This window comes from Dromiciops gliroides, chromosome 2, assembly GCF_019393635.1.
Source record: "Dromiciops gliroides isolate mDroGli1 chromosome 2, mDroGli1.pri, whole genome shotgun sequence".
Classification (NCBI taxonomy): Eukaryota; Metazoa; Chordata; class Mammalia; order Microbiotheria; family Microbiotheriidae; genus Dromiciops; species Dromiciops gliroides.
In genome coordinates, this window is record NC_057862.1 from 571659765 (window position 1) to 571682176 (window position 22412).

The 22412-nt window shown below is 36.2% G+C and overlaps 1 protein-coding gene across 5 annotated transcripts in view; it reads right to left on the reverse strand.

The window, feature by feature from the left end:
- Window positions 1-1291: 1291 nt before the first annotated feature.
- PLCB4 (phospholipase C beta 4) overlaps window positions 1292-22412 on the reverse strand; it is a 381108-nt gene continuing 359987 nt past the window's right edge. For 3 of the 5 annotated variants that reach the window (XM_043986572.1, XM_043986571.1, XM_043986575.1), the window contains 7 exons: window positions 22224-22299; window positions 19212-19387; window positions 12225-12326; window positions 9800-9857; window positions 9303-9389; window positions 5040-5076; window positions 1292-2888 (listed from right to left, as the gene is read on the reverse strand). In XM_043986572.1, coding sequence (XP_043842507.1) covers window positions 2800-2888; window positions 5040-5076; window positions 9303-9389; window positions 9800-9857; window positions 12225-12326; window positions 19212-19387; window positions 22224-22299 — 625 coding nt within the window. In that variant the 3' untranslated portion in view covers window positions 1292-2799. The remainder of the gene's footprint in view (window positions 2889-5039; window positions 5077-9302; window positions 9390-9799; window positions 9858-12224; window positions 12327-19211; window positions 19388-22223; window positions 22300-22412) is intronic. The other 2 variants (XM_043986574.1, XM_043986573.1) reach the window with 1 other exon arrangement.

Sequence of the window (22412 nt, forward strand, 5' to 3'; positions counted from 1 at the left end):
GAATAGGTCTTAAAGTTAACAGTATGCGAAGTATAATTTTTTTTTTTAACTGAGAATGAATTTCCCACCAATTTTTGTTTATTGAATCAGAACTTGGCATTTATTGTTGTTTTGTAGGCTATAGCTTAATTGAAATTTCATGGAATGAATTCAGATTTCAACTGTTTCTTTTAAGTGTCTCCTGACTCTTCCCATGACGTCTCATAATTAATTTAATGCTCCATGACATGAGTATGCCTGGAAAGTACCAATAATGGTTATTTAACATTTTGTAGCAGGAAATTTTAATATGGCTGACTTGATTCTGGCATTCTTGCCCTCAGAAACCAAGTGAACTTGTTCTATTAACTTTGGTTTGCAGGAGTTACTGTTGAGAATTGTTTTCAGTGAGTGAAAGTTTGATGACAATATAGCCATAAGAGAGGGAGGTAGGTGGTGGCGGTACAGTGGATAGAGTACTGGCCCTGGAATCAAGAAGACTCATCTTCCTGAGTTCAAATCTGGCCTCTGACACTTACTGGATGTGTGACCCTGGGCAAGTCACTCAACCCTGTTTGCCTCAGTTTCCTCATATGTAAAATAAGCTGGAGATGGAAATGGCAAACCACTCTAATATCTTTGCCAAGAAAACCCCAAATGGGGTCATGAAGGAAATAACTCTCATGAAGAGTTGGACATCACTGAAAAAACCCTCAGTAACCACAACAGCTGTAAGAAACAAGTCAATGAAGTTCCACTAATAGTTGGAAGAATAATTTCACTTCTTTTAAGGGAATCTAAAACTGAGGGTCAATGTGTGTTATATCATTTTCGGGGAGGTAGTGCAGGGTTCAAATTGAACTTCTTGAACAATGAGAAATTCCATTTATGAGGGAAGTAACGTTGTGTTTCCTCCTTTAAACAATCCCATTGTAGTTGCCTTTAAGAACTATTACACCAGGGGCAGCTAGGTGGTGCAGTAGATAAAGCACTGGCCCTGGATCCAGGAGGACCAGAGTTCAAATCCAACCTCAGACACTTGACACTTACTAGCTGTGTGACTCTGGGAAAATCACTTAACCTTCATTGCCCTGCAAAAAAAAAAAAAAAAAAATAATTTTCTTCCCTTTTAAGGGGGCGGCTAGGTGGCGCAGTGGATAGAGCACTGGCCCTAGGTTCAGGAAGACCTGAGTTCAAATCCGGCCTCAGACACTTAACACTTACTAGCTGTGTGAACCTAGGCAAGTCACTTAACCCCAACTGCCTCATCAAAAAAAAAAAGAGAACTATTACACTGACAGAAGAATTTGTTTTAACTTTTTATTAGAGAAGTTGAAAGTTTAATTTCAAGATTGATGGTAGCATCATTTTATTTTGCCATCTGTTTTGTTCATAGGAATACACAGAATCAGTTTGTACAAGCATATGCAACAATTCAATAAGTGCTTCGTGTACTAAAATCAGGAATCTGATTGGTTCTAAACTATCAGGTTTCCATGCAGTCCCATTTGTATTGGCTGGTAGCATGGTAAAATTCCAAATGGAATGCTTTTCATGCACTGTTCTGCAATATAACTACAGCAGGCGTTAAGCCCATGCAGATTAACACTGTAGCAAATTGGTTTCTTTTTTTAATATTTAACAGACATAAAAAGGTTATTTCCTGATATGAAATTCTGAAAATCTGCATAAATATTTTTGTGTAAAATTAAATTAGTTATGTACTTCTTTTTAAACTAGAACTTGAAGTATCAAGAATGCCCACATAATTCATATACACACATATATGTGCATATATATATACATATATATATATATATATATGCTTTTTTCATTTTGCTAAAAGTCTTGATAATTAATCAAACGCTATTCTGTGCCATACATTTAATCAGCATTTACTTGGTAAGAGAATGAATGTGGTCGCACACATTTGTAGTCATCATTGGTGCTTGTGTCATGCAAATACAGGTCTAGTAATCTTGCTCACTACTCTTGTCATGTGGCAACATTTAGGTGATTTTTCTAAAATATTGTGAATTTAAGTGTATAAATACTTTATACATTTTCACAGTTACAAACTTTTGCTAATACCCATTTCACAATCTTTAAGATACAATAATGAATTGTAATAGTGGGAATCTGCAGCCGTAAGATCAAAATGCAAATCCTATAAAGCAATGTTTGATGTAAACTTTTCTTAAAGGGCCTAACACACAATTCCTTTAACCTTTGAGCACTGATGAATTTTGGCACACATGGCTGTCTTGGATTTTCCATCGTTTAACCATGTCAACAACTTTTACAGGAAATTGGCTTCTTTCGGCAAGATGAAGATATGGCACTTACTAATGAGGTAACTTGGATGTAAGGAATATCCTGTAAAGTTATTGATATGTCATCATATAATTTCTGCTGATGAATTTGCAGAAAGAAGTTTTCCGATGCATGCATTTTTCAGCTGTTTCTGCATGATTTTTATTGTAGTTCAAACCTGTCCTAGTACATCACAAAGCAGGGTGTTTAATACCAAGCTCGTTTTCTTGTGATGATGCTGAACAAACAAATAGGATTACAAATGGTTAAACTGTGTGCCTCATTGGAAAGACAGGTTGTTACAACAGTAACGGCTCCTATTTGACAAGGGTTCTTCAGTACTCAAAAAGTTAAAACTGAAATATGTGACTCTTACATATTCGCCATGGTCTTAGGCAATATCTTGCCTTAACAGAAGGGGGAAATAACAAATCAAAGAAAATGGTTTTAGTCCTCATTGTATAGGGGTCTGCAGTTTGGGGGTGACATTTTGACACTATGAGGTTTTCAGTTGGGGTTGTGGAGTTTCACACCACTGTTGCTGGTCTTCGGTCCATCTCGGCTTCCAATTTCACCATCTGCTGCATCTCCTTGGCCTGTAACAATAGAAACAGAGTCTTAACCAGTAAACTATTTGCTTGAAGATGGTGTCAAAATGAACTAGGTTCCTATTTCCTCTCTCTCTCTCCCCTGCCCCACACCAACATCTGAAGCTGATTCTGTACAATGCCAGGAAAATTCACCCAAATAGTGAAAAATTCAGCCAATCACGAATCTTGTTTAGTCTAAATGATACCGAATGATTTTACTACTATCCATCCTTGAAATGAACTGAGATGGTTTTGGCTTGGTTTTGATATAACCAATGTCACTTTTTTTTTTCTCACAGTCAATTAGATTGACCTTTATGTGGCCTAGATGCTAATGCAACTTGCTTAGTTGGTTTGGCTAGATTTTCATTTAATTGGAATATTTATTAGGGAAGCACAGAGTTTGCCTGATACCGTTTCTTCAGGTCCACAGACTTAACCATGTGCTTTCTTACTGCACAAGCCCATTCTTACTCCTCTGGTTGGGTTAATAATTGTAAGTCACCGGAATTCATGTTAATGTCATCTCAGGCTGAACATGCAGGATACCCAAACAACTAGCAGATCTGGTGAGAGGAATCCAATTGCCTTGTATCATGTAGACAAAACAAGCAGCTGAAAAGCTTTTTCTACGGAGACTCTCTGATGTTATATCAACATAGCCCTTGCTCTGGCTCCCACTATAAATATCTATATATGCATATAGATATATAGTGAGTACCACAAGATTTATCTAACCTGAGAAAAACTGGCTTCATTTTCAAATGACATAACATTTGGAGATAAAGCAAATTTAAGAATGGAAACACAGAGACAGTAAGATACAAATCAAGGTGCACTTTAAGAGAGGAATCAGTCTTTTGGTGCTATGATGTCACTAGTCAACTCAACCCAAGTTGTGTGCGCTCCAGCTGAATAAAGGGTTCATTGGAGGGATCTTCGGTCTATATGGGTTATGATCAAGTGCTTCTAAATGACTTTTGTTACAAAGTCTTATTAGCAAATTAGTTTAACCAACACAATGTAATCCGAGAGTTCCGTTCTTGCTATGTCTTTTTGAATAATATGTGGCTCCCTCTCAGTTTGATGGTAGCGGTAGATACAAGATAGTGTGGAAGAGTTCTGGCCATTATTCTTAAATGGAAAACAAATTATTTCCACTGTCCTATGCCTTGTGCCAATACATAATATGCTTTTTGATTTTAAAACTAAAGATAGTTTGTGTAATTTAGAAAAATGGAGACATGAAGAAAAAAATACAGACGTATGAAGATGATACACAGAGACAAGTGTTTAGAAACATATGATAATGGCACATTATAAACTTTGAAAACTCAACTTTTTGTTGCTGTTGTTTCTGAAAAATAACAAGAAAAAAATTCCTAGCAATTAGACTAGTCCTGTGCCTTTCTCTCCCCTCAACTGGTTGAGGTCAGTATTTCACACAGGAATAAAAAAAAAAGATCTAGTAGTAGTCAAGTAATTTACTGTCATGACATACTAGGTTAAGCGAGAGGTTAGTTAATATGGATGATCTCATGAAGGATGATGATTCGGAAGCTGGAGCAGAACAGATGTTGCACTAACTACTACAATGAAGAGATTCTCTGAGAAGTGTTTGCAAACTGAATTTTAAAGATGTGAAAGCCTTATCTGTCTGTCATTATCAAAAGCATCAAAGTCCATTTTCAGAGAGACACAAGCCTTACTAAAGCCACTCTCCATCCATGGGGAGGATTGTGGTCCTTTTTTCTTAACCCAGCTGCTGACAGCATTTATGGCAACACTAGAGTAAAGTCTTCAATCATGGCGGATTTGATCCATGACCATGGATCTAGCCTTTCAAGCCTATAGTTGGTAAATCCTGATAAAACACCACAGAAATAATTCTCTGAAGGTTTTTTTTTTAAAGCATTATTGCTCTAGTGGATCCAGTTATCAGAAATCCAGACATGAAATAAACAGTTAAGGCTATTCAATCCAAAACCTCTGAATAGTCATTGTGAACAGATGCTTATCATAAATGGTGAACAATGCTATTAGCAATCATTATCTGGCTGGTACTTTTGTGAGACTGCGTTTGCAAAGAGTGCACCCAGGATAATGATCTCATTTAGAAGGAAAGCGGCAGCTTGCTGATTATAGGTTCAGTCCTACCTTGTGTTTGAGACACTGCATGACAGGATTTCAAAAGCTGTTTGTACAAAAATAGTAATGTCAAAATTGAGTCATACAACATGAAGCAAATAAAATAAATGAATACTGAAGTGAATTGAAGAAATGGATGCAGAAACCATATGCAGAAAAATAAAAGGTTAATAAAACATGTGTCTACCCATTAATGAAAAACTTCCCCACGTTGATGTCCATGGGAAAATAGTTGGTCTTGGAAGCAAAGATGTTCCCTTTTTCTTCTGCTCTATAGATTTCAGAACATATACTTTATTTAAGTAAGACCTCTCACAACTCTACTTGATAAAAGGCTAATGAAAATAAAAAAAGGAATTAAAACTCAGGTTTCAATGGCCAAATGGAACTCTTGGGCATGAGATTACTGCAGCTATTAATGTTAATGATATGTCCAAAAGGATGACTAACTATTTGAGGGGAAAGGGGAATGGGAGTAGAGCAAAAGAAGGTGATATTAATTAAAATGAAATTGAATTTGTGTCAAGAAAATCCCTGCTTATTGTCATCTGAAGTCTCTTAATGGATTTCTCCCCTAAATATATCTGCAATGCTGCACTGTTGAAAAGTAAAGCCCTGCATCAGAATCCTGAACCAGGACTAAAAGCTGTGAGGTGGTCTTCACATTCAATTACTAGGCCTTTACTCTAGAAACATGTCTAGTTCTAGGCTGCATGATTTAAGGAGCATCATGGTGGGGCAGCTAGGTGACACAGTGGATAGAGCACCGGCCCTGGATTCAGGAGGACCTGAGTTCAAATCCTGCCTTAGACATTTAACACTTACTAGCTGTGTGACCCTGGGCATGTCACTTAACCCTAATTGCCTCACCAAAAAAAAAAAAAAAGAAGCATCATGGGAACAGGACCAACTTGGAGAGCAAGCAAGATGGTTAAAGGAAAAAATTCTTTGGAAAGATTAAAGCAACCCATATATATATATATATATATATATATATATATATATTTTTGTGTGTGTGTGGGGGGGAGTGAGGCAACTGGGGTTAAATGACTTGTTCAGGGTCACACAGCTAGTAAGTGTCAAGTGTCTGAAGCCGGATCTGAACTTAAGTCCTCCTGAATCCAAGGCCGCTGCTTTATCCACTGTGCCACCTAGCTGCCCTGAGCCCTTTTATATTTTTATTAACCTGAGAGGAGGTCTAGTAAGAGTGTTCAGGTATATTAGGAATTACTTGACCAAAGGAGGAACTGCATTCCACCTTCAATAAATTTAGAGTAGTGTTTGTACTGTCTCGTGAGGGATCCAGTTTAGAGACAAGGACCCATTTCTTGTGAGCACTTAAAGGGATTACTGAAGGTTAAAATGCAGTAAGACTTAGAGCTGCAAGGGACCTTAGAGGTCATCTAGTCCAATCCCTCTCATTTTACAGCTGAGGAAACCGAGGCCTGAAAACAATAAAAAGATTTGCCTAAGATCATACAGAAGCAGGGTCAGGATTCAAATTCAATACAGACTCCGAATGTAGCATATGATAAACTAGACCAAGAATCATTATGGAAGCATTTCTAGGAGTCCTGAAATTCAGAATAAATCCTCAGATATCTATGGCCTTCCTTGAAGTTGACAATGTACTATAACATTTACATACAGCATTTCCCTACAAATACTTCACCTCCCTTAAGCTCTGTGTTGCGGTGACTATGTTCTTTTATATTTTCCCTCCTCCTCACTCTTCATCCTTCTCTCCCTACCACTCTCTACCTAGTTGTGCCTAGAATAGTTTACTAAGTAATTATTGCTTGATGCATTTGAAATTTTTAAATGTAGGAATGCTAGAAAATATACTTGGAAGGCATGGGGTAAGTTCTATTGTTTATTAGGCTAGGTTCATATTGCTATAACTACAAGTATATATGTAAAATCCTAAAATGGTATTTCGTTGTTACAAAATTTGAATATTTGATTGAGCCTTAGTGTCTGTGTGACCTATACTTATGTGACCCAAATTAACACTTAGTTGGCAGAGGGCTTTTGATATTAAAAGGAAATGTATGGAAATTTGAAACAAAAATAACACCACTATAAAATGACCAGATACATGCAGCTAAACTAAAAATAATAATTTTAAGGCAAAACCAATAGCCATTACATTAAGCAACATACTGCATTCAATATAATTTATTAAACTATGTTTTAACTTAAAATGATACATTTATTCTTGTTCTTAACAATATTCTCTCTAATCGCTCAATCCCTTTCTTCCAATTTCACATTTATGGACACTCAATCTTGAGAAAAATATTTTTTTTTCTCTCTCTCTCTCTCTTTCCTTTACACATATATACAAACATATGCATATACATGACAGTTATGGGGACCTAGCATATAAAATGAAAAGGAAACAGGGTAACTGATTCTTACATTAAGATACTTAGCAAAATGTGATAGATATAGCTAGAGTAATGCATTGATTAAATTAACAGTGGCATAGTTCAATACCCTGCCCTGGATAAGATATCAAGGAAAAGAGTTTGTCTTGGATCTGCCACAAAGCTGTATAACCTTCTATAAGCCTCAATTTCCATGTTTGTAAGATGAGGGGGTTGAACTTGATAGTCTTAATCATTTCTTCCAACTCTAATATTTTATAAGAAAATCTCATACATTAAGGGGAAATTTTAAAAGAACTTTATTGACTTTTTTTTTTGGTGAGGCAATTGGGGTTAAGTGACTTGCCCAAGGTCACACAGCTAATAAGTGTCAAGTGTCTGAGGCTGGATTTGAACTCAGGTCCTCCTGAATCCAGGGCCAGTGTTCTATCCACTGTGCCACCTAGTTGCCCCAAACTTTATTGACTTTTTTCAGGATTATATAGTATCTGTTTAAATACTCTAAGGCCACTGGCAAAAAGGGAAATGAAAACATCCAATTGTACACAGATGTCTAGACATCTTCAGAGCCATAACTAACAATTTTTGAACCTATAGTGAGCTACACCCTCAGATATTTCTGGGGAAGAAATTTTGATGAATTATTCCTGATAATTAGGTACTAAGCTCTTTTAATTCTATATTTTTAAAGGGCTGAAAATTTTGTTAGCATCCTCCAAATGTCAATAATTTTCAGCAACAAAGGTCTAGTTTCCATGTTCTCCTGATGTTCGTGTTAGAAATTACATATAATCCAGAGCTCATATTTTTCTTCCAAGAATCAATGAATCCTTAGTGAGACAATTTAAAAACTTCTTTGGCATAACTGTTCCTCAATATGAATGATTTGATTCTGGAGAAATAATATATTGATAGAAATGTGACCCCTAAAAAAGTCTTTCCTACAAAGAACAAATGCAACATTTTTGGGAAGCTTCTACACTTTTTTTTTTTTGAGAGGCGATGAGAGTTAAGTGACTTGCCCAGGGTCACACAGCTAGTAAGTGTTAAGTGTCTGAGGCCTACTTTGAACTCGGATCCTCCTGAATCCAGGGCCGGTGCTTTAACACACGGTGCCACCTAGCTGCCTCAGCTTCTACACTTTTAATGAAAAACAGATTTAGTCACTTCAGCACTGCTGAATCTCAGGGACTGAATTCTCAGCTGTTGCTTATGGTCATATTGTCTTAATGTATAAATAAGTAGGCAGTATAGTGAAATGGAAAGACCACTGGACAGGGAGTCAGAAGGCCTAGATTCTAGTCCTGCCTCTTCCACAGATTAATTGTGTGACCTTGGCAAAGCACTTTATTCCTCTGTATCTTTGTTTTTTCATCAGAAAAGAAAAGGGGCTGGACGAGATGATTTCTAATGCCCTTTTTAGCTCTAACATTCTTTGTTTCCAGTAAATGATGTTGCTGGATCCTCTTTTGGTTGGATTCTACCTTCAAGTGTTTGTTTGCCTATAGAAGATGAGGATCTACCTAAAAATGCCTCCAGAGCAATCTCTTGTCCTTTAAAGCAAAGACTTTGTCTTTAAAGACCAAGAGGTGCCTTTGTCTGGGTTCTTTCTTTGTATTATCCCTCCTGATCGCCCCAGAACTATCTTAATGCCTATTGGCTTACTTTCCTCATGTCCATATTGCCTTCCTTCTAAGCATTGATATTTTCCATCTCTTCTGGGTATAATGGTGGGAAGCACAACCTCTTAAAAATCACCATTTCTTACTGTTTCTATTAGCAGTGGCCTCACTACAAAAAAAAAAAAAAAGGATACTAAAAATGTCCTTATCTTTACATTGTAAAACAGCTTATTTGTTTTATACCTTTTCAGGTAAAATACCTGCTCATTCTGTTTTTCCAGGACTTCTAGATGTTCAAGTTGAACTTTTTTCAACTGATCCATTTCTTTAGACTGTTTCATTGCGAGCTGCAAATAAGACAGTAGTAAATTACATCCAAAACATAGGTTGTGTTTTCAAAGTGATAGATGACTGATTTCTAAATACATTAAAGGAGATAATGAAAGTGTATGAGAACTGAAGATTTTTAAAAAGAGAAGTGGAGTAGTGTTCTTTATAGGAACAATTCACAGTTAGAACTTGGCTTACTTTTCTGAAAAATACAAAGACAAGGCCAAATAATGAGCCTATTCTAAAACCTTGGTTGGGAGCTCCTTTTGCCATTAAGTGGAGAGTAAAGCCAGAATTGAGATTTCTATATAACTGGGGGATGAGCTGTACAAAGAGAATAGAAATGTAAAAACAAATACCAAGAGCCCTTCCATAAGAGCATATATGGGACTTAATCATGAACAAGTACCTAAAAAATCATACTTACTCTCTTTCTTTCTTCCAAAAACTTTTTAGTGTTACTGCTGTTTAGTTCCCTGACTCTCCTAAAAAGAACAAACAAAAATATTTGTATTTGTTGACATGATACTGTATGTAGTTGATAAAGCATCAAGTAAAGGGCACCAGCTTCTAGTACATTACTTGGGTTTATTCATTCATTTTCTAGGAGTGATCTGGTTTTGAGTGATTATAATCAAGATTTCTGAATAAGTACTAGGACTCCTGAGAAATAAAATATGAGTAGAATATGCCTCCATTCCATAGTCATCAGATCTTTCTGTGTGTGCCTATGTGTGTGTGTATGACATAAAATGAGAGCATTGTTTTGATAAAAAAGAATTTATTTGTAGATAGTTTGATACCATTTGCTAAAAAGATATCTAAATGTAACTTTTAAAAAACTAAAAGAATACGCAGATTATATCTTTCTTAATCAGACTATAATTAATTGAGGATTTTTTATTAAACCTGGTTTATACTGAGAGTTTGAAAGAGGGTTTGATAAATGAAGAGGACAAGAAGACCAATCGATAAACCTTTAAAAGACTTTTTTAAAAAATCATCTCTTAAAAAATCTTACACAGTACATTAACTACACAAGCTGCCCCAAATTATTCTGAACAAGTGACGTTTTAGTATAAGTATAGTACTTAAGGTTTCTAAACAACATTCTGTACTCCCCTTTCATGTATGATGATTTGTTGCTGAAGTACCTTCCCCATTAATAACCCAAGAGGAATGTGTCAATTGAATACTTAAGAATGAGGTGCTACTATATAAATTGAGAATATGGAGCTTAGATTTAAAAGAATGATGACTTTAAGACCTTCAGAGTAACAAAGATATGAGATCTCTTGATGGGAAAATGGGAAATGGGAAAAATCAGAGAATTCCAAGAGCCTAAGTCCCTGAATTTAAGAAATCTAGACCCCAGCAAATTTAAGGGAGTTATAAATAAGGTAATAATGAGGACATAAATATCAATAACAACTTAAGGAAGGTTGGTCAAATTCCAATACAAGGAAATACAAGGGATACCAAAAATTTAAGTCTCAGCGATATCTTTTTATATTCATATATATATGTATATATATATTTATAATCATAAAAACAGTAATTCTAGAAGAGCAAAAACAAATGAGGTGGTTATTTTTCATTCGTTCCAGTAAAATCTAGCCTGCATTAACAACATAGGTAAAGAGTATAGCGGTAATTTATTTTACTAATTTAGAATTGTGATTAACCAATAGTTGAATATTTTAACTTTTTTGTTATTTTAAAATCCTGAAATGGCTTGACAAGATCATTTAAGGTAAACAGTAATGATAAATGATCATAAATTAGTTTGGAATGTGCTGAAATTAATACCCTGCTTATATGTGTTACATGAGATTTCTGATTATGAAAAGCGATCATTTCTCCAGCATCTCTTCCAGAATGTGGAATTCTTTAAACCCTACAAAAATGCAGTGTGCATGAAGTCAAGTAAATTAATATTCAAAGAAAGCTTCACATTCTTTAATATGGAAGGGAATTCTTAATTTAATATATATCCTAAAAGAATTACCCATCTCAGGCATCTACCTAAGCAGAGCCCAAAGCAAGAAACATATTTTAGACAACTTATTCCCAAAGATTTCACACACTAGGTAGTCAAGATTTTTGGCACCCTTTGAAAAATAATCTGTAGAATGTCTACCAGAGAAGTATCACTGATGTCTTAATAGAGTACTTCAAATACACAATAAAATACACAGGATAGGTTTTTATCCCTAGGAGCTCGTGACTTTGCAGGGCATATTTTTGTGGATTAATGACAGGCTTTGCTGTGGGTCATTAACCTCAGCCACAGGGCCACCTTCTAGCCAGTCATTAGTTCTCCTATGTGGATATCATTATTGGTGGACAAATCCAGAGTTTATCTAAATCCTAAGTGTGTCTCAGAGTCACTTTGTGCCTGATGATATGTAAACTCCTAGATGCCTCTAGAGCTAGACAGCAAGCATCAGAGAAGGAGAGACCAAAGGTCCTCACTGAGTTCGCCCTAATAACAAGAGCTACTAGACTAATATTAACTATTCTTATAAGCCAAAAGATAAACCAGGTGGCAAAGGAAGGCACCAAATCATCACCTGCATTCATCAGCAAAGTGGGAAGTAGGGTGGAAGAAGTAAAATGTCTGGATGAACATGTGGCCCTTAGGACTGAATAGTCATTGCAAATAATAAAATGATAGTGCAGCCTCGATCATAAACCTTCATACCAGTGATGAGAAGCACAGAACAAATGGGTCCTAAACCCATGGTGGTTTTTAAAAAATTTTTAGATCAGAGAACATTGTTTTTTTCCTTTGGTGTGTATAAATAATAACTCAATGCACATCTTCTCAATGTAAGCAATCTCCCACTTACCTCTCTCTTTCTGCCTTATTTTTGATTGATTTGTCTTGGCTGATGGCTTTGCTGTTTTCCATGGAAATCTTGGCCTGATTGGCACGCATTTCCTTGCATTCTCTAGACACAGGGAGAACATGCTTTGAGTTTGTTAGGTTCATTAATGATTTTTCTCTTCTTCGGTTACTACTTTGAATGGTATCCACTCTTTACCTCAGGAGTGACAGCACTAAAGTCATTTGCAATAGTTTGTCTGTCCAGCTTGGCCTTAAGTTCACACAGTTCTATGTTTAAGTGTCACTGGTGGGCTCAGAAGGTAGAGAACAAAAGTAAGTGTGGTATAGACCCTGTATTCTTTTGCTCCCAAAGTAAGTGTGTTTGTCTCAGTTGCCTCATTGGCTGTGTGTTGGAAAGAAGTATCTAATAGAATATATTCTATGGATTAAGAATTTCTCTGACACATTCATAGTTTGGTCTTGGTTATGAATTCAGGTCTGATAAGTCTGTTTTTCAAGGTCCAATTTAACGAAGTTTCCAAAAAGTAAGTGTGATTCATGTATATACCCTATGTTGTTTCACTCTCACTAAATCCAAATAAAACTTTATTGGATTGAAAAAAGGATGTTCTAACTCTGGTACTATGTTTTGTGAGTGAATATGGCATGATACAAGTGTTTGCAACCATCAACAACTCATGTCTGATGCTTTAGTCTAAGGAAAAGCACAGAGATATACAAAGAGGAACAATCCTATATGCCCATAAAGATTGTTAAATCAGGGATTCTTAACCTTTCTGTGTCATGAACCCCTTGGCACTGTAAGGATCCCTGAGAATCTAGAATAATGCTTTTAAGTACATGAAATTCGATACATAGGATCACAAAGTAAACTAACTATATTGAAATAGTTATCAATTTTTTTTTTGGCAGGGCAATGGGGATTAAGTGACTTGCCCAGGGTCACCCAGCTAGCAAGCATCAAGTATCTGAGGCCGTATTTGAACTCAGGTCCTCCTGAATTCAGGGTCAGTGCTTTATCCACTGCACCACCTAGCTGCCCCCTATCAAAATATTTTAAAATAATTTAAAAATCTTATTTTTTTCTAGTTGATGAAATCTACGTTCTCACCCTTTACCCTAGTCTCTCCACTCCCTTCACTTGAAAACTAAAGAAAAAAAAACCCTGTTACAAACATGTATAATAAATCAAAACAAATCTCTACTTTGGGCATGGTGAAAAAATTCTCTCAAAATATTAAAATAAAAACAAGTTCATGGGTACCAGGTCAAGAACCTCTATATAAAATTATGTAAATGTATGATTAAGGATATAGCTATATGTGTATACATACATGTGTATATATGCATATGTGTGCATATATGTATGTTTCTATAAATTTGTGGGTACAGATATTGTGTATACCTGTGTGCATACATACATATATATACATATATGCACACATACCTATATTTATATGTATACTTCAAGATTTCCATGCTCTGTGATTTCATTAATGGCATGAGATCTATCCACTCATATAGACGACAAACCCTCTGTGACTAGTCTGAATTTGCCTGTGATTGAAAAATGTATCATTACGTGGCCATCGTGGAAATAAGCCTTTCTGAACTTTGCTAAATTGGACCTTGAAAAACAGACTTATCAGACATACATAACCACACATCAGCAAGAAGAAATTGTGAATGTGTCAGAGAAATTCTTAAACTATAGAATATATGCTATTAGATACTTCTGTCCAACACACAGCCAATTCTTGGGGGTTTACATAGCACAATCTGAAAACCTCTTGATCTAATTATAGCCAGGATACATTATTTACATTAGATCTTTAGCCACACTATTAGCATAGTTCTGAGCTAATAAAGAATTGTGAATCTTTTGGTTAGATGTTTGCTAAGCTCATAAAAAGGCAAGTGGCTGATTAGATAACCTATGGGGTACATGCCAACCTTAGATCTATAATTAAAATTTTTCGTAGTTAATAGTATGCCTATTATTGGGGGCAGCTAATTGGCATAGTAGATAAAGTGCATGGCCCAGAGTCAGGAAGATTCATCTTCCTGAGTTCAAATCCAGCCTCAAATTCTTACTAGCTGTGTGACCCTGGAGCAAATCATTCAACCCTGTTTGCCTCAGTTTCCTCATCTGTAAAATGAGCTAAAGAAGGAAATGGCAAACCACTCCAGCATCTCTGCCAAGAAAACCCCAAATGGGGTCATGAAGAGTCAGACATGACTGAAAAACAACTTGACCAACATAATGCCTCATATTTGTGCTTGACCTTTTGGCAAGTAGGTTGGTATATATTATTACTGCAGAAATAATGTTACCTTATGTTCACTTATTGAAGCAGTATTAGGCAGCAGAAAGCTGATAGAAAACCTACCTAGGTTTAAGTCCCACCTACATAATGAATGTGTGACCCTGGGAAAGTTACTTAACTCTGCTCTGAAAGGTTTAAGACCCTAAATTTCAAAGAGGATGCCAACCCGCATTGGTTCAGGAAATTTCTTCACTTGGGAAGTCCTCATGCCAATAAAATCACAGGTCTGGTCTCTATCCTCCTCCCTAGACTATGTTTGCATAAGTGCTTTATAGTTTCTAGGGTGTTTTCTCATACTGTAGTATAGCAAAAACGTCAATGGTTTAGGAGTCAAAGCACCAAGATTCAAATCATGCTCTGCTATTTACTACCTTTGTTACCTTGGGTTATGGAATCTCTTTGGGTCTTTATTTCCTCATGAAAAAATAAGGGGCTGTTACTAGGTAACATCTGAGTTCCCTTCTGGTTCTAAATCTATGATTCTATTATCTAATTCAGGGCAGTTAGGTGATGCAGTGGATAGAGCGCTGGGCCTCTCATCTTCCTGAGTTAAAATCTGGCCTGAGACCCTTACTAGCTGTGTGACTCCGGGCAACTCACTTAACCCTGTTTGCCTCAGTTTCCTTATCTGTAAAATGAGCTGGAGAAGGAAGTGGAAAACTACTCCAGGGTCTTTGCCAAGAAAACCTCAAATGGGGTCACCAAAAATTGGACAGGACTGAAAATGTCTGAACAAAATTATTTGATTCAGTTCAGAATTTTCAAATTCAGTGTCATTATGACCTTGTGAGTTAGGCAGGCCAAGTACTATTATTCCTGTACTACACAAAATGAGGATAAGTGACCTTGCCCAAGGGAACACAGCTGGGAAGGGTCAAAGCCAAGAACATAATCTAGGACTACAGACTCTGAGAAGAGAGTATTTTTCTTTTTACTACACAAGGTTCAGTGATGTTAATTTATTGACCTAAGCAACAACAAACACTATTAAAGTGAAAATAGCTCATATTCCTGAAAGAAGCTTTGTGGTTTATTGTTGCATGGAAAAGTAATAGACTTTTGATGTGGATGCAAGTTCAAGGAAAATTAGAGCTTTATCTGCCCTTCAGGTGAAGACCAAAGATACTAAAAAACTAGTTTTAAATTGTCTCCTTTTCAGACTTACTTTTTGAGGCTTATAGTCTTTATTCATTCAACTACAGAAAGATTTTTAAAAAAAGGATATTGAATTTACTTGCAATGCCCATTCTGTGAAGTACCTTCAAAATAACAGGAACAGTTTAAAAACCCTGGTATCATAGCAACAATCAAAAGCAGCATACTTCCTTGTGCATTCTACATATTGAATCAAGAACATTTCTTACAGACTAAGAAAAGTGACTTTTTTTTCTATTCTAGAGAGAGGGGAGTTTTATATTTTAAATGGGATTAAGGGTTAGACCATTGAGCTGAGAAACTTTCTAGAGGGTAAATTTAATTTCCTAAAGTCCCACTCACCCCACTGTGGCATGGGCGTGAAGTGGTGTTCTCAAGGTTTAACGTTAGTTTGAGGTCTGGTAGGTCCTACAAGAGAATGCCAGACCAGGGTTGAGTTCAACCAGAGTTGAGTTCAAATCTGACCTCAGATACATACTAGCTGTGTGACCCTGGGAAAGTCATTTAACCTCTGCTTGCCTCATTTTCTTCAATTGTAAAATAAAGATAATAACAGCATCTACCCTGCAGGCTTGTTGAGAAGATCAAATAAGGTAATATTTGTAACATTTAGCACAATGCCTGGTACATAGTAAGTGCTATATAAATGCTTATTCCTTTCCCTACCAAGATGTTGGGACAAGCAACACAGTGTTATTCAAGAATCACCCTAGCTAAGTTAGGGAAGCTCAAGTAGAATCAGTACCTTACCTTAAGCCTGCATAAATTTATTATGCTTAATGGGAGTTTGAAATTACTGAAAAAAAAAAAAAAAACCAAACCTGATAGTAGATTAACTATCTCCCACTGGAAGAAACTATGGGAAAAGGAATTTCCATGGGAAAGAATGCTATCTCCAGGCAGAGCAATGGAAAACAAACACCTGGTCAACTTGCTGTATTTGTTCCTAGAATGTTACTTGGTGTAAAAAATCCATATGGCTGTGTTTCTTTGTATAAAATAGGGAAGAGGATTTAATATAATTACCCTGGTCAAAAAGCAATGTTCTACTGAAGCATCAAGATAATAGAAATAAGTGGTGGTTTGGGATTTTATTTTTGTCTTGAATTAGCTGCATAAAATATCACTTGCTCTCTGTTGCACTACGTGTTTAAAACAGCCTAAAAATGTGGCAGAGGTCATGACCATGATTTGGGAGATGTTAATAACTGCTTAAAATAAACAGTAACTAGAAACATAGAAATTTAATTTGAATCAAACATTGGCATCGTTCATAGCCAAATGATTTCTGCTGGAGGAGAATATATTTGGTAATCACCTCCTATGATTTTTGAGAGACCCAAAGAGTACAGCCACACTGGCTATCTAGTACATGCACTAACAACACCCCCCCCCCAACACTTTACAATTATTTGAAGAAGGTCCTCTTCAAGAACAAAGGATGAACAATAACAACTATGTGAAGAAGGTAGGATGGGGCAAAAATCAAAAGATTTTATCCATGTGGCTCTTAAGAAAACCACCTTCTTTAACTTCCTTGAAATGGGAATGAGCTACTGGGGAAGTCTTGAGAATGATGAACTACCTTTTTTTCTACAAAATAGTTCAAAATCAATAGATTGAGAAACTGGCTTTAAAGCATCCCTGTTACTATTTGTAGTGTAAAATATTCTAGACTCAGCTTAATCACATAAAAAACAGAAAACAAAATTAACAGTACATTTGTCAATGCAGTCACAACATGAGAATGTAATTATAATATGAAGGGGATGCAGAGATGATGGTGTCAACTCAATTATTTGGGAGTTATCTGATTTGTGCATCATCCATGTCTCTTTTTCTTCTTTCCTCTTTGGATTCCTATTTTAAGTATATGATAAGTAAATCAAAGGAGGAGAAACTCAAATAAATTTATTTTAGCTATTTGTTAGCAAGCCACGATAAAGAGTTGGTGGAGAAAGAAGGCAAAACTATATAAATTAAGTTTTTCAGTATCTGTAGATTTTGGCTATCCATGTTCTTACTGGGTCCCCATTACCATGAGTTAATCAAGAGTTGGACTAACTAATGGTGCATCCGATTACTGACTTAGTAATATTTAGTCTTTTTTGTCACCCCTGTGGTATTAAAAGAACAAGAGGCAGGCATTGTTAGTGCATTGGGTAGGTCCTCTCTTAGTACAGTACCTGGCACACTGTAAGTGTTTAATAATTGTTTGTTGCCTTGCTTTTAAAGGATTTATGGGAAAACACAGACCAGAGCTGCCAGGACACAAAAATGTGCTGGACTGCAATCTGCACTTAGGGAGAGAGCATCCACCCACATACACAGCTTCACCAAAGTATCAAAGGAATCCTAGTAGAGTTGTCCCAAGAGGTATCTTGGAATGCATATTAAAGTTTGTGACCTTGTTTTCAAGAGAGGGAGTTTGCTCATGTGGTTTGCCTGTATCAAAAACCTGACTGAAGAAGAGTCACCTCAGCCAAGAGAAATGTTACTTGTTAACAAGAGCAAACGGAATCAAGTTACTCAGCATTGTTCCAATTCTACATTAAGTACAATTATACATTTTTATAGGTTTAGAAGGAGGGGGATGTCTATTAAATAGCAAAGGGGGAAAAAAAAGGTGTTATTACATTTTTTGACATCTACCACCTGAATTCAAATATGGCCTCAGACCCTTACGACTGTGTGAACCTGGGCAAATCATTCCACCTCTTTTTGGCTCTAGTTCCTCATCTGTAAAATGAGAGTAATAATAACACCTACCTCCCAGAGTTGTTGAGAAGATAAAAAATTTGTAAGCACTCTGCAAACCCTAAAGTACTATATGTTATCTCTTTCTCTTCCCTCTTCCTCTCTTTCTCCTTTTCCCCACATTGGTTCTAATTGTCAAGGTTCCTCATTGCTCCAAGGCAGTTACTCCAAGATGGAGTTGATCTTCTTCCTCTTTACATGTCTGTCATAAATTTCCCTCTTCTCTCTGCCAATCTAAATCCTCCCTTTGTTCAAGGCCCAGAATCTCCTCTTTAGAACCTTTTCCTCTGAACTCCCTTAGCACTTATTTATTCCATTCACCTGATATTTGTTACAAACTAATTTGTTCGGCTTCACTTTTCAGATAGGTATTTTTGTGTTTGATGCACAGAGATTGTGGGATACAATGACGTCTAATACATATGAATGAGAAAAATAAATCTATAATAAATGTATAATCAATAAGTAAATACAATGAATAAACATTATAAATAAACATGGTACAGAAACAGAATAAATTAAATATATAATAAAAATTAGCATAATATATGAAATAAGTAATAAATAAATGCGCTTGGCTCAATGAACATCCATCGTTCTGAAAACAAACAAACAAAGGTACCTATGGGGTTGGATGTCCAGTGCAGCTCCCTAGATTTCATCAACAAAATATGGCCAGAAATACAAATGGTGAAGCCTGAGTATAAAGTGTAACCACGTGAGCTTCTGTGCTGTGACTTCAAACTGACCTGTCATGGGAAAGCTTCAGCTGCTGAGTCTGCTGCTCATGAGCGTTGATCAGCAATTTTTTCAGGAGATCACACTGCTGGCTGAGGTGGAGATCCCGGATTTCTTGCTCCTCAGCACTGTGGGTATTGATCATTTCTGACCACTCTTTCGTATGCTGGGCTACAATCTCTTTTACCTGTTCAAGGAAAGGGAGAGAGTTCCACTGGAATCCTCAAGGATCCTGTATGATAGCAGGCAATGTCATGACAGCAGACTGCAGTTCTCATGGATGAATAAGTGAAGAAGGCAATGAAGAGGTATTTCTAATGGTTGTGTACTAGTTAACCCTTTTTAAAAGTGAACTCCATTTAAATAATTGTAGTAATCACTGAAATTAGTAGTATCTGGTGCATTTGAATAAATCAGATAGTTCAAATCAGAATATCATAGAGCAACTTTTTTGATATTCCTCCTAATCAGAGCTTTGGTTTACTTGGACCTGGGACCTCTCCCTTCGCCTTACTGATACTCTTTCCACTACATAACATACCCCCAGCTTTTTCCCTGTGAAGAGGGTGAATCCTAAGATATTCCTATGAGTTATTTGATTTTCTCATTTCTCATCAACCCAGAAATAAAATGCTGTACTTAACTCAGCACATATGGATCTAAAGACATCATAAAAATGTTAATAAACTGGAAGAAGGCATTGTGGCCACCAAAGGAAAAGAGCTCTTCTCAAGCAAACAAATGGCTCCATCTAGACCCTTAATGTTGGAGATATCTGTTATACAATAATTTCATTTGTAGCTTAAATTTGAACTGAATGGCCAAGGTTCATGCAGCTAGAATAACCAATAATCCCAAGTCTCAACTGGCTGTGCAGCTGACACACATGGTGAATGATGGTCTTGATGAAAAATGTTATAGTTGGAGGCATTTGAGAATAGGCTTTCATGAAGAAATCATCTGCAGTTTAGGTTTTGAACTGGAATTCAGGACCAAGGTCTTTGAATTTCTAAGTAGTTACTTGAGATTGTCTTCTACCTCTTTTTATGACTGAGGAAACATGCTGCATTTCCTGTGGTCCTAACATGATTCTCCTCACCTGACATCTAGGGCTTCTACTGCTGTCTCAGGAGAAAGTATTCAATGAATAGGAAGATTAATTACAGCAAGTGCCAAAGAGCAATGAGATACTTCTGTGTTTCCCCTCTTTCTCTGAAACCATGGACACAAGATTTAGGTCTTCATGTCTTGAAGTCTAAATGATTATTTTCTTGATCTGTTGAATAGCCATTCAGGGATAGATTTCTGGAGAGGAGTTACAGCTGTCTAGACCATGGCAATTATGAGAGGTTTGGGTTTTTGTTTTTGTTTTTAAACCTCTATATTTGGGTCTTTTTCTCTTGATCATTTGGGAATGGATAAATTCCTCTTGGCCTTTCGTTTAATAAGAATTAATCATCAGATAAGAAGCAGTGCATAATACTAGACAACCTTTTACATTCTAGAAGGTCTGGATTGATTACTCATTCATTCAATCAATAAACATTTATTAAGCACCTACTATGTGTCAGGCACTGAACTAAGGGCTGAATATACAAAAAGTTCCTGCCCTTAAGGAGCTTACATTCTAACTGAAGAGATAAAGGGAGAAATGATATGTAAACAGATACATACAAAGTAAACTATATACAGGATAAATAGGAAATAATTAAAAGAGGGAAGGCATGGGAATTAAGAGGTAGTAGGGAAAGCTTCCTGTAGAAGGTGGAATTTTAGTTGAATTAAAGGAAGCTAGCAATGTCAGCAGTCAGATAGATTCATGTCCTACTTATGGTATGTATGGATTGCATGAGATTGGGCAATTTAAATTCTCCATGTCCTGGTCAGCTTTCTAAGATGATAGACTGTTACAAGTCAATTGCCAATATGTGTTAATAAAGAGAATTTCCTTACTGGGAATTCATTACACCAATGAAATCACAGATACCTCTTCCTCCAAAAGAATTCATATAGGTATAATAAATGTGATTAACTTAGGCCCTACCTATTCAAGAAATTCGACTTTTGAGGAACAATTATCATTTATAGGTTTGTTTGTTTTTCCATTACAATAAGTCAGAATTATTCAAAGGGGCCAATCTGAATCAAGTCTTTCATTAAGCCACAGAAATAGTATACCATGGCTCTTAATAGTCATTATGGCTTTTTCTTCTCTGTTTTTCCAAAGGTAGCCAGTTTTCTGTTCAATATTCTTGATTACATTCATTAAGTTGGAGTTAGATGGGACAGTGGCAGTGAAGCTTATCGGGAATTCTTTCATTAGTGTTTTTGACCAATAAACAACAAACTGGGTTATCCCTCATAATGAATATCCTGGAAAATCCAAGTGTACTTTGTTATAAAATGTCAGATTGGACAAGATTTTAGGCCCAGAATGAAATTAAAGAAAAAACTAAAATAATTAAGGCATGCAAAATTCAAGTCTCCATTCTGGTCAAAGGAAAGACATGAAGTTCCTCAGTTGAGTGGTTAGAGAATGCTAATTTCAGATGTGTGGATCCAGTCCTCTGATGCACCCTGACCTACTCTGGAGCATTATTTTGAACAACAAATATGGATTGATCTTGTTGTCAGTAATATGATGTCAAACATCCCACAAACCTTGAAGTCTGTCTAAGACTTCTATATAGAGATGAGAGAAATTTTTCTTTGGGAAAATAAAAAAAAGATTCTCTTTCACTAGAATAAAACTAATTTAACTGATCAACTTTGGGAGGGGGAGAGGGTAAGTGGAACAAGTCTCAAAGAACTTCTCCATTTGTTTGCATGACTTTCATAGAAAATCAAGCATCCTTCTGCTTGGAGAGTTTTCAGAACAACAAACAAGCTGTGAAATAAGCAAGACAAGCTCTTTTGTTCCATCATTCTGCATGCATCATTTGTATCATTTTATAAAAATAAACTTCTGCTGGCCTCATTCTCTTCTGTGTATGCCCACTGGCAAAACTGGCATATTTTCTTACCTTAGATTTATGGTCTGATGTTAATGTCTGAATTTTAATTTCAGTTTCTTTCTTCATTTCAAGACAATTACTTCCTCTAAAAAGGGAATATATGCCAGAAGTTATATATTTTTCCATCCAGCTGGCTTTTACTAAAAAGATTTCTAGTTAATACAATATGTTCATCAAACATGAAACATTATAGCTTAC